Source organism: Polistes dominula, unplaced genomic scaffold (assembly GCF_049000335.1).
Source record: "Polistes dominula isolate Pdom_NZ unplaced genomic scaffold, Pdom_raw_medaka contig_27, whole genome shotgun sequence".
Taxonomy (NCBI): Eukaryota; Metazoa; Arthropoda; class Insecta; order Hymenoptera; family Vespidae; genus Polistes; species Polistes dominula.
This window is the reverse complement of record NW_028300906.1, coordinates 3,296,457-3,310,354: the sequence shown is the minus strand read 5'-3', so window position 1 is coordinate 3,310,354 and position 13,898 is coordinate 3,296,457. Positions and strand designations below refer to the sequence as shown.

Sequence of the window (13,898 nt, the reverse complement as noted above, 5' to 3'; positions counted from 1 at the left end):
AGTTACTAGATTTACATACTTATTCATACGTGTATAATTATTTCAATGTAAATTAATACACCCATTAAATTTGTATTCAAATATTAATAATTATAAAGTAAATAAATAATAATAATAATAGAAATTTTAATATTTTAATAATATTAATATATATTATATAATTTTAATATATTAAAATATTAAATTTATTATTTTTTGATATATATATATTAATTTTAATAATATAATTATAATTATATTATTTTTTAATATTAATTAAATTAATATTAAAAAATATATATTAATTTCAATTATCATTATTAATTATAATTATTTTTTAATATTTTAATATTGTATATATAACAATAAAAATTTATTATTATTTATTTATATAAAATAAAATAAAAATAAATGATTATATTTTTAATTTAATAATATATAATTTTATTTTTAATGAAAAATAAGTAAAATTATTTCAATGTAAATTAATACACTCATTAAATTTATATTCAAATGTTAACTAATTTAAAATTCGTTCGAATGATAGGATTCATTCGTCATGTTTGAATCACATTCAATTATTACAGTAAAATATTAAATTACAAAATATTTTTCATATTATGTACAGGGTGTTGACGATCCAAAACCAACATATACGTTCGAATTGACAACGAGTTACTTTTCGATCGATCCGTCAGGCGTGTTGATTGTAAACGAAGAAAATTTGGATCGTGATCCACCGAATCCTGGTCGTTTTCGTTTTCAAGTTGTCGCTAGGGAAAAAACGGGCATGGCTGCATCAGCACCGCTTTCTTTCGTCGTGACGTTGAACGATGTTAACGATAATGCACCTCATCTTCCTATGACTGCACCGATTTCGGTACAAGCAGGTGAAACCAGACGAGAAGTTACCAAGGTATTTTGTTTTATTCTGTTCTGTTTTGTTCTGTTTTGTTTTGTTTATAAAAAATCAATTTCGTTTTATTGATTGAATGTGAAACATTTTGTTAGGTCGAGGCAACTGATAACGATGAAGGTGAAAACGCAGAAATAACTTACAGTATTTATCACGTTTCCAACAACGGATTACACAAATTTAAAATAGATCCTAAAACTGGTGTCATCGAATCCGTGAGAAAACTTAATGCGGGAGAACAATACAGTATTACAGTACAGGCAACTGACAAAGGTGGTAAATATTCACAAACCATTGTAGAAGTAAATGTTATTCCTGGACCTAATACCAGGAGTCCAGTATTTCAACAACCAGTTTACGAAGTACAAGTTAGCGAAGGTGCATCTATCAATTCAACCGTTGCCACGATCACTGTAAGTTTTTATGTATATTAGTCCAACGAATTCTTGAACTGTAATGTTAAATAATAATTATAATAAGTAGTTATATTCACAAATTCGTATAATTTGTAAAGGCCATTGACCCGGAAAACGATCCCGTTTCTTATTCCATTGTTTCGGGTAATGATCTGAGACAGTTTGCCATTGGTGACAAGTCTGGTATTATAACTGTCATTAGAAAATTGGATAGGGAAGATTTAACTCGTTATCAATTGGTAAGTTTAGTTCTTTATCTTATTGTTGACATAAAATAAAAAATAATAATAACAATAATATTTTAATTGTAATTATTTTTGTTTTGTTTTGTTTTCTTCTTCTTCTTATTATTATTAGGACTTTATTGTGTTATTTTATATATTTAATATATATATATATATATTATATATTATAATATTGTATTATATATTATTTATTATATAATATATTATATATTATAATATTGTATTATATATTATTTATTATATAATATATTATATATTATAATATTGTATTATATATTATTTATTATATAATATATAATATATTATACTATATATTTATATATAATATATATTATAAATAATATTAATATTATATATTGTATTAATATATTTATTTTATATATTTTAAATATTTTATATTATTTATAATTTTAAATATTATATATTATATATATTATTAATATTATTATTATTATTTATATTAATATATTATATTTGTATGAATTTATATTATAATATATATTTTGTATTTTGAAATAAGTTAATAAAAGCAGAAGATACGGGTGGACTTTCGAGTACAGCTACTGTCAATATCAAGGTCACCGATATCAATGACAAAAATCCAGAATTCGTAGAATTGCCTTATCAATTTTCTGTGAAAGAAGGTGAGGCACGTAAATTGATAGGTCGAGTTCATGCCGAGGATGCTGATGAGGGTATCAATGCGGAAATTACTTATTTCGCACCAGACGATATTCCATTTATGGTTGATCCTGAAACTGGTGACGTCTTGACGAAAATTGTTTTAGATTATGAACAAAATGACGTAAGTATTAATCAATAATTATTAATTTTTTTTTTTTTTTTTAATTCAAAATAATGCTTCCCTTTTCGGGATACATGGGATGCGTCGACCCGTTTTAATATAATACTTCTTAATTTACATTATATATTTTTACAAATACACATACACACAAATACGCATTTATTAACCATCTTCTTTTTGCTACTGACTCTTAACACCGTTCTCTCCTTCTACTTAGTTCTTTCAAATAATTATTCATATTTATCAACTTACATTTTTATTCGTAATTTCATTTACATTTTTTTTTTTTTTTTTTTTAATTCATTTGCTTGTCAAAAACTTTTGAACAATCTTTCAATTTATTAATATAAAAGTATTTTCAATTTAATTATTTTAAATAAAAAAAAGAAAAAAGAAAAATTCTATTCAATTTATAGGAAAAATTAAAAATACGAATAAACATTTTGAAGAGGAATAATTATATAACGAGATTTAAAATTATTCGATTTAAACTGTATGTCTTCATACAATTATTAGATGCAATCTTTTAACGAGATATTCGTTAATAATTAATCTAACTTTTTGAAAATGCTCACGAATTAAAAGTTAAACTTTCAAATGAAATAATTATCGTTAAATATGTATAATAATAAAAGTTTTCGAAACGTTTATTATTGTCCTTGGATTCTTGATTCGAGCTAATTAAAAAGTCTTTTAATTAAACCCTCATTTGCAATAAAATATAATATTAAACGTAAACTTCAAAATTGGAATAAAGAAACCTAAAAAAAAAAAGAAAGAAATAAAACAAAAAATGTAAAGAGAAAAGGAGAGAAAAGTTTTTAGGGAAACTTTCCAAGAAAAGTATATATTTCCATTATTTGAAAGTTTCGTTTGAATGAAGTTTTTGACTAGTTTTACAAAAGTATTGGAATAAACGTGATAAAAAAAAAACAAGAAGAAGAAAATAAAAAACTATATTCTTTTCTAGTTTCTTTTTTTTTATTTTTATTTTTTTGATATTTCAAAGTTTTCGTTGAAATTGGCATCGAGTTGAATGGTGTGTTGAAAAGTCTGCGTGTATATATGTGTTTTCTCGAGTGTCAATTCGAATTTAGAAAAATCATATTTAAATAATTCAACTCGAGTATTATAATATCAAAGATGATAGTGTAAACAAAATTATTTATGAGGAAAATGTCCTGTTTTGAATAATCCTACTTTAGAATAATCCTACTTTTGAATAATCCTACTTTTGAATAACCCAATTGAAGAAAAGAAAACTTGATACATTTAAAATGTGTACTACATTGTAAACGAATTCAAAATGTACTTGTTACACCGAGATATTTCTATTGTTTTTAAAAGGAATATTGTGGGAAGTGTATTTATTCTCATACTCTCTCTCTCTCTCTCTCTCTCTCTCTCTCTGTCTCTCTCTCTCTCTCTCTCTCTCTCTCCCTCTCTTATCTGATTCTACGAACAATCAAGAATTTTATCGTCTGAATCTCGTTAAATTCAACCGAGTGCATCCATCCTTTCCTTTACTTTAACACTCCATAAATTATTTTTATTTTTTTTGTCTAATTTGTTTAATTAATAATTCTCCTTTTTTTTATTATTCCATCTAGTAGGTATATAATAATATAATAATAATAATAATTATTATTATTATTATTATCAATTTTTAATATTGTACAATGTTCAAATTATTTTGAAAATAATAAAAATATGTGAGAATTATTTTCATTTATAAACGATTATATTAAAAATAATATTTAATTATTTTGTTTGAAATAATTTATTAGAAATTCTTTGTAACAAATTTATCTACACTAATTTAATTATACAAGTTGTATATATATATATATTATAGAAACATAATTTATTAGAAATTCTTTGTAACAAATTTATCTGCACTAATTTAATTATACAAGTTGTATATATATATATATATATATTATAGAAACATAATTTATTAGAAATTCTTTATAGCAAATTTATCTACACTAATTTAATTATACAAGTTGTATATATATATTATAAATAATTATATTAAAAATAATAATAATTAATTAGTTTGTTTGATATAAATTATTAGAAATTCTTTATAACAAAATTTATCTACACACGAGTTATATATACATATATATATTAAAAATTAATATTATTAATATATTTTATTTATAACATTTTATTTATATTATATGAAAAATAATAATTAATTAATTATTTTGTTTGATATAAATTATTAGAAATTCTTTATAACAAAATTTATCTACACACGAGTTATAAAAGATAATACATAAAATAAAAAAGTAAATCTTTCTTTCTCTCTTTTACAATTATTTTCTTTATACAATCGAATGATTCAATTGAATACTGATATCTACTTAGGAATACAAATTCGTGGTTACTGCAAGAGACGGTGCACCTGATTATCGGTTGGCAACTGCAACGGTAACTGTCAAAGTGATTGACGTTGAAGATGAAGTTCCAATCTTTCGTCAAAGTAGTTATGAAGCTCGTGTTAAAGAAAATGTTCCAGATTACATGGTGATACAAGTTTTGGTAATTACAATTGTTCATTTGAATTATTTATCATTTGTTAATTAACAAAAATAATATATATTAATATATATATATATAAAAAAAATACAATAAACACATTAAAGTGTTTAATTTATTGTGTGTATCACAAAATAATACATTAAAAATATGAAACCTGTTTCTCAACGAAGGATTTCAGAAAAATTTCATTGATCAATAATAAATAAATGAACGTAATTAAAATTTCCAGGCAGATGATCCAGACACTAAGAAACAAATCACTTATACAATCAAACAAGGTGACACAGAACTTTTTTCTATAGATCCAAAAAGTGGAGTTATACAAACTATTCGTGGTTTAGATTATGAAAGAGAAAATCAACATATTCTTATTATTGGTACTGTTGAAAACACTAGTGATCTTCCTGGTTCTACAACAAGGGTTGTCGTCAATGTTCAGGTATTGATTTTAACTGTTAAAGTTTAGAAGATACTTGAGAAATAATTCTATCGGTAAAGTTTGCACACGCACACACACACACACACATACACCCAAATACACACAATAAAGTAACAAGAAATATTGATAAATTATATTACACGATTTATTTTATATTGCATAATAAAACATTCATTATTATTAATTAATTATCATGATTTATTGTACATGAAAATGATTTATATATTACCAAAATATAAATTTAATAATTTATTTATAATATTATAAAATTTGATTGAATTATTGATAAAATATTAATAATAAAATCAAGCGTTTCAAATAATTGCAAAATACTATTCAAATATTTGAGAGAATAAAAAAAAATATATTAATTTTGGATATTTAATGAATTTGATAGGATGTTAACGATATACCACCGATCTTCACCATGGTACCTAGACCCATTACTCTTGACGATGATTCACCTATAGGAACGACGGTTATCAATCTTGTCGCCACAGATTCCGACGGCACTGCGCCAGGAAATCAGGTAATTAAATTAATGAAAGAACGTGTGTGGAGGTGATGGTGGTAGTGGTAAGCATAAGAGAAATATATAATCCAATTACCTTAACTTCAAAATCCTACTTTAGGTGAGGTACGAAATCATTGGACGTGGTATTGCGAGCAAATACTTTGTCATAGATCCTGATACCGGTGTTGTCAGAATTCGAGATGATCTTAGAAAAGAAACTGACACTGAATATCAGGTATATGTTGTTAGATTATTTTCTTTTTTTTTTTTTTAAATAAAATATTCCGGGTTATTAATTCTTTTTTGTACGAGCAGTTTTTATTTGTGTACGAAAATTTTCTTTAAAAATTCAATAAAAACAAGTTATCCAATAGATGTCGGATATATCCGGCATTCGTATACACCCCACATCATCAGACGAATTTTCAAATATATTTGAAGCTCCTACACATAGGTTATTAAATAGATGCCGGATATATACGGCACTCGTACAAAAAGGGTTAAAATCAATTTTATTTTTTAATTCTTAAATTTATTTATCATAAATGAATGAAGTGAACACTTTTTTTTTCTTCCTAGCAATTGAATCATTTGGAAATATTATTATTATTCATTCATTTTTTTAATTAGGTTGACGTTCGAGCATACGACATGGGCGAGCCACAATTGTCATCCGTGACAACTGTCCCAATTTTTGTTCGACACGTAGCAACCGTACCGTTAGAAGTTGGTTTAGGTTTTGCCGAGAATTCCTACAACGTCGATGTGCCGGAAGATGCAACCGACGGGACATTGATCAAGATAATTACGATCATCAACAGTCACGCTCACGATTCGACACCCTTGAAATGTGAGATATACAACGGAAATGAGAATGATTTGTTCGAGGCCAGTATCACCGAGGAACGTAATTGTGCCCTAAGATTGAAAAAAGGTGCTTTGGATTATGAAACTACGGAATTTTATCAAATCAAAATTAGGTTAGAATCGTTGTCCGGATTGTTGAATTCTGGCAGAAATACAACTATGGTAAGTAATTCATTGAATTGTTAAATAATTAATAAATAAGATTATGTATAATTTAATATTTGAAAAGATTTTATCCTTCAAAGCCACTATAGTGGCGTGTACGATATTTTTTGCGTTATACATGATAAAATCTAAATGAATAATAACATTCGATGAATTTTTGATTGTGTTAACAGGTAAAAATCCAAGTGATAGATGTCAATGACAACAAACCTGAATTTATATTCCCAGAGGATGACAACAAGCTCAGAAATGGTCGATACTTTGCAGCAATACCTAAAAACGCTCAATTTGGTTCTAGCGTTTTACAAGTGAAAGCTCACGACAAGGACAATGGAAAATATGGCAAATTAGAATACAAAATAATCGAAGGACTCGGTTCGGAATATTTCGCGATAGATGCATTTTCTGGTATAATTCGTACCACGGCTACTTTTGACAACATTGATTCGTCAGAATTACCATTCAAATTTGACGTTAGTGTACGCGACAATCCAAATTCGACGATTAATTTCAATAAAATTATTGCACCGATTATAATTAATCTGATTGGTGAAGAGAATCTTTTGATATTAGTGGTACAAGACGCGGCACCTGAAATACTACAAAAAGATTCTAGAAAAATGGCTAATATAATCGAAGAAAGAAGTGGATTGTTGATCGCTATCGATAGGATTACTGTTAGAAAAGTTCGTACGAAGAATGGTACGATTGAAACTTATCCGCAAGATTCGGACGTTTGGTTTTATGGGATTGATCCTGAGACAGAATTGATATTGGATCGTAATAGTTCCAAAGTACAGAGGTAAATTTCTTCCCCCTAGTTATAATACAATCACATAGTTCTTCAAAAATTTAACAAAATCTTGAATATAACGTTAACTTAATTTTCGATTATGTAACACACGTATTACCTCGAGTAATATCATACGGTTATAAAAATAACCGATAAGTATAATCGTTTCTCAACACTTCGTATAATTAGCAGCACCAACACCAGTCTGCTGTTTGTTTGTTAATGGATGAAGGGGGGGGGGGAAAAGCTTTGCGATATTGCAATGACTACGGTGTTAACCTTGAATATTTATCACCGACAAACCAATTGCGATAAAAACGTGCATAGCATTTATTTAACGTACGTTCTACAGTTTTCTTTTTTTCCTACTTTTTCAGGTCGATCGTTGAAAGAACTGCGGCATCGAACATCACGTTTGACGTGTCAACTTTAGTCAGAGCTAATGCAATTGAAATACACGCGCCAGTAATGTACGCCGAGCCGGTACGCACGCAAACAGCTGTTGCATTCAGTGGTGAGGTATTCCCATATGCTCTTATCATCATTGCTTGCGTCATACTGATACTTGGAATAGCTGGGATCATCTACATCTGCGTATCTTGGTCCAGGTAATTTGATTTTTTCAAATTTTATTTTGTTCTCTATAACCCCATCCCTTCATCTTCTTTAATGAAGTATTCCCATATGCATTTTATTATCATTTCCTGCGTCATGATACTTGGAATAACTGGAATCATTTGCATTTGTGTTATTTTGGTTCAGGTATTTGATTTCTTTAGTTTTTTATTTTATTTTATTTTTTTTTTTTTATTGTTTATTATAAATCCCATCCCCCATTCCTATTTCTTGATGAAAAATTCCTATATGCATTTTATTATTATTTCCTGCGTCATGATACTTGGAATAGTTGGAATCATTTACATTAGTGTTATTTTTGTTCAGGTATTGGATTTCTTTCATTATTTAATTTTATTTATTTTGTTTTCTGTAACCTCATCCCTTCCTCTTCCTTGATGAAAAAAGATTCCCATGTGCATTTTATTATCATTTCCTGCGTCATGATACTAGAAATAACTGGAATCATTCATTTGCATTTGTGTTATTTTCGTACACAGTATTTGATTTCTTTCATTTTTTTTTATTTCTTTATATTATTATTTATAAGCCCCCCCCCCATCCCTTTCTCACCCTCTCTCTCTCTCATTCCAATGGGAATCGTTTTCTTTTAGTATTTTTTTTTTTTCATTTTTTTGTCTCCTTTTTTTTATTATTCAACTGCGTTAGTTCAGTGCCACGTGTAAATCATTCGTAATGCTTCGTTATTGTAACTAGATCGACCTACTTTTTCTTGTCATTACCACAAGAATAGAAAAGAAAAGAAAAGAAAAGAACAGAACAGAACAGAAACGTACGCTTGGAAGAAAATATCTTCGTAAACGTTCTCGTTTCATTCACGTCAATGACGAATATTATATAATCATGGGAACTCGTCATTTCTCCTTTTTTTTTTACTATTCTCCTTTATTAGATTAATTAACATTAATTACTATCGTCATTATTACCTTTCTCTTTGACTGGTTCCAGTTATAGTAGTGGGATTGTTTTGTTTTACCAACTCGTTGGAGTTAGCAACACACGAGGAAAGGTTAGGGAGGGTTTTTTTTTTATTGTTCTTCGTCTGAACGAGTCAACAATTTATTTTATTAATTGTGAACCATCGTTTGTTTGACTGTAGTGATCTTACGTGAACTACATTTTTTTTCTTTTTTTTTTGTATTTTTTAAACTAACGCGTAACTTGACTCGATTAACGTTAATTAATGTTTCTGTAATTCAACAGAAATGCGTCTAGTTGTCATAATTTATAATTCACTCTTTGTTTAAATATATTTAATATATATATATATAATATTATTTGATCAAATAATAGGTACAAGGCATACAAGGAACGTATGCAACGAATGTACGTTGTACCACGTTATGATCCTGTTTATGTTGAGCCCAATTTAAAGGAATACGAGACCCAGGTGTTACAGATGAGCGTACCAGTTGATGACAACGACAGTTACAATGACTTGCAACTCGATTTCAGCAACAAAAATCATGCATTCAGTTTGGACAATGTTAGTTACATTACCAAAGATCATGGTGGAAGTACAGGTAATAAATAATATCTAATATTATTTATTATTTCATTTGTTAATATATATATATATTTTTTTAAATTATTCTAAAAATATATATTAATTTATGATATCATTGAGAAAACCAATATATTGGCATACCATTCAAAAAAGAAATAATAATTTTGAATAACTAATTATAATTGGGAGGTGGGTGGAAGTACTTGATAAATTAATGAACATTTTTAAATAATTAAAAATAAATGAAACATAATTTTATAGATTTAAAAAAAAAAAAATTATATAATATATTTTTATAATACTTTTATAATTTGTTAAATCATTTAAATTATATTAAAATATTTATTACATTATTTGATAAATTAATGAACATTTTGAAGTAATTAAAAATAAATAAAACATGATTTCATAGATATTTAAAAAAAAACAAATTATATAATATATTTTTATAATACTTTTATAATTTGTTAAATCATTTAAATTATATCAAAACATTGATTACATTATTTGATAAATTAATGAATATTTTTAAATATAAGCAATAATAAATGAAACAAAATCCCATAGATATTTTTTTTTTATATAATACTTTTGTAAAATTTGTCAAATCGTTTAAACCACGTCGAAACATTTATTACACTACCACCACAGTTTAAGAATCGAAAGAGTGTTTCCAGAGAAAATCATTTTTACAAAAAAAAAAAGAAAAAAAAAGTATATCGTCGTTACGATGTATTTTATTTTTCTCTTGAAAGTTGTTTCACCGTAACAAGTAAAATGGTCAAACGATTTGTTCTTTTTTATTTAATTTTTTTTTATATTTTTATTTCTTTTCTGTTTGATTTGTTCAAGGCCAACAGAGTCCTGTGAGCTCGGAAGCTGCAACAACCGCTCGTGCATCGAGCATAGCTGGGAATCATGCCGAGGGTAACGTTCATTCCCTTAGACGATCAACACTCGGTCGTAAGAATCACACAAGCAGTAACAGCAACACCATGAACAATCACGATACAACCACCACACCCGTATTAAATCCCCTTTACAATCATGCCGGTGATTTACTCAGTGCTAGTCCCTCAAACGATAATGTTACGTTCCGAGAAAAGAAAGATTATTCACATCTCGGTTTTACTTATTTGTACGAACAAAGTCCCGTAGAAACTACCACTGAATTGTAAACAATAACAATAATAAGAAAAGAAAAGAAAAGAAAAGAAAAAAACACACACACACACACAAAATGTTCAACTATGATCTACCGGAATTATTATTATTATATTGCGAGAACAAATGGGGAGGAGGGGGAGGGAAATTAAGTCCCGTAGAAAAACTATCACTGATTTGTAAATAACAATGATAAGTATAACACTAACAATAGTAAAAAAAAAAAAAAAAAAAAATAATAAACACAAAATCTTCAAATATGATCTATCGGAATTATTATATTTGCGAGAATAAGTTGGAAAAATTGTTACACATGGGTTAAATTATACTTGAAAGTTAATAAAATAACATTAGGAAATATTCTAAATGAAAAAAAAGTATATATATATATATATATAAAAAAAAGTAATTAGAAACGAATAATTTTTTTTAATTTTCTTTCAATTTGAAATAAAATGAACATAAGCTCGCATTCGTAGCAGGTTTCATAACAAAACAGCGAATTAATTATAAACAACACCTCGCTTAATATTTAACAAACGTGCCAAGAGAATATTTGTTCTCATTTTTTTTTTTTTTTTTTTTTTTTATTTCTTCTTTTCTTTCTTTTCGAACATAATACAAAGTTGTACAAACTTGTTATCAACTAAAGAGAAAGAAAGGAAAAAAAAAAAAAAAGGAAAAGGAAGAAAACCTACATATAGACACTTAAAACCTTGAAAGAAAATGTCCTCTTCTTTTTTTTTTTTCAGTATACTCGCGAAAAAATGATCGATAACGAACAAATAAAAAGAAACTTCTCGAGGGATTGAAAAACCGATATGTGTACGTGAATTTGAAAAAGAAAAAGAAAAAACAAAAAGAAGAAAACGAAGATAGAACAAAATAATAATCTAACCTACAAAATCACACACGGAACTCTCATTTTTCAACGAGTTCAACGTGAAATGTAATTATAGATTGTTATATTATTCTGATAAGAGAAAAAGTACTTAAAGAATAAATAATAAAAAAAAAAAAGAAGAAACTCTTACTTTTTCTTCTTCTTCTTCTTTTCTTTTTGTTTTTCTTTTACTTAAGTGAAGATTCTTCAAGAGATCTTCAATGTTGACCAATTGAATTACGTTCATCGTCATAAAGCCAACAAGATCAGATTTTTTATTTTTTATTTTTTTTTTTTTTTGAAATCGATCAAAATGTTACTGTGCATTTTCTATTTCTATATTCCGAACGCAAAACAAAACAAAACAAAACACCTATGGCTTTTTAATTATACATTTAAATGTTTTATATATTAGGTGGACCGGAAAGTAATGTCACTTTCTAACCTTAAATTCAAAAGAATAAATTTCTAACAAATTGATATTTTTAATCAATAACATAATCAACTTTGTTATCAACAACCTTTCTTCATCTAGTATGCAAATTTTTAATATCAAATTGATAAAAATCAATCGGTTTTTGATAAAAATATACAAAATTTGACATTTGTAGAAACGATATTACTTTCCGGTCCACCTAATATATATAATATAAAATGTCTGCGTGCCGTCCATAGAAAAAAAAAATAAAATAAAATGTTCTACTTTTCTGTTTGTTTGTTTGTTTGTTTGTTTGATTTGAAGATATGATGAATGAACAATAGAATGCGTGAGCTTTTTCTAATCGTTTTACATATTATTATTAGTTTTTGTTTTTTTTTTCTAGCGTGAGAGATAGAATGATTAATAGAAGTGTATGTTAATGTTGATAAGAATGATGATGTTGAAGAAAAAAAAAAAAAAAAATAAGAACAGAAAAAAGAAAACAACACCCACAAGATATACCGAATTTTGTATTATATTCAATTTTAATTATTTATATTATTAACGTAACGTTATATTCGCCTAATTTTCAATTAATTTTATTGCATTGTATAGTAGCATGCGTATCGTTCTTAAATGTATTTTATTATTATTATTATTTTTTTTTTTTTTTTGAAGAAGAAGACGAAGAAGAAGAAGGAAAACCGAATAAGGATCGATCCCAGTATCCCTACGTGTTTCCTTTTATAGTTCATGGTGGTTTTTCTCTCTCGTTCGATCATTTGGATCGTTAAAATGTGTTGTGAGATGATTCATGTATTTAAAGAGAAATCATTTAGGTTTAAGTATTAAACTTCGATTTTAATGTTGAATTACTAAAGAAACAATATTTCTACAAATTTTTGTCATAATTTATGCTACGTTTTTTCTAGTCTTAAGACGAAAATTTACAGATACACACACACATATATATATACATATAAGTATGGAATGTATACATGTACGAGAATAATGTTTTGATAATGATGAAATAAGTTTCATCAAATCATTGTAGTTGAATATTATTTAAGAATGAAAAGATTGAAAAAAGTAAACACAGAAGATGGATGTATAAATTGTTAATACTTCAATAATAAATTTATTATATTTACATAAATAATAATACATTACTTTCTCATATAATTTTGTTCTTTTTAAGAAGAAGAGAAACATCATTTTTTATTCTACGATAAGATTTTCAAATTCGTATGAAAAATTAATTAGTATTTTAATAGTAAAAAATTAAAAAGAACACCCACGAAAGTTAATAATAATAATAATAATAATTCATTATTTCACGACATAATGCATAATATTGTTATGAAATAAGTGAGTTAGGGAAAAAAGCTTGTTGCTTGAACGAATACTTTGCTATATATATATATATATAATATTCTAATTATAAAAAAGTAAACTCATTTTTATTCGTACATTAAAATATTTCTTGGAAATTGCAAATAATTGTGATAAAAACGAATGAACTCAATTAATGGAGAAAAAACAAATTAATATTAAAAATAAAATAAAATAAAATAAAATAAAGAAGAAAGTACAACACA

General features: G+C 26.2%; 1 protein-coding gene across 2 annotated transcripts in view; it reads left to right on the top strand.

Annotated features, from left to right (window-relative positions):
* Cad99C (cadherin 99C) overlaps nucleotides 1–12,251 on the top strand; it is a 115,357-nt gene extending 103,106 nt beyond the window's left edge. For both annotated transcript variants that reach the window (XM_089179650.1, XM_089179649.1), the window contains 13 exons: nucleotides 608–895; nucleotides 991–1,308; nucleotides 1,410–1,550; nucleotides 2,077–2,361; nucleotides 4,738–4,911; nucleotides 5,141–5,350; nucleotides 5,748–5,879; nucleotides 5,983–6,099; nucleotides 6,495–6,893; nucleotides 7,070–7,698; nucleotides 8,067–8,297; nucleotides 9,619–9,848; nucleotides 10,685–12,251. In XM_089179650.1, the coding sequence (XP_089035776.1) occupies nucleotides 608–895; nucleotides 991–1,308; nucleotides 1,410–1,550; nucleotides 2,077–2,361; nucleotides 4,738–4,911; nucleotides 5,141–5,350; nucleotides 5,748–5,879; nucleotides 5,983–6,099; nucleotides 6,495–6,893; nucleotides 7,070–7,698; nucleotides 8,067–8,297; nucleotides 9,619–9,848; nucleotides 10,685–11,010 (3,480 nt within the window). In that variant the 3' untranslated portion in view covers nucleotides 11,011–12,251. The remainder of the gene's footprint in view (nucleotides 1–607; nucleotides 896–990; nucleotides 1,309–1,409; nucleotides 1,551–2,076; nucleotides 2,362–4,737; nucleotides 4,912–5,140; nucleotides 5,351–5,747; nucleotides 5,880–5,982; nucleotides 6,100–6,494; nucleotides 6,894–7,069; nucleotides 7,699–8,066; nucleotides 8,298–9,618; nucleotides 9,849–10,684) is intronic.
* Nucleotides 12,252–13,898: the final 1,647 nt, after the last annotated feature.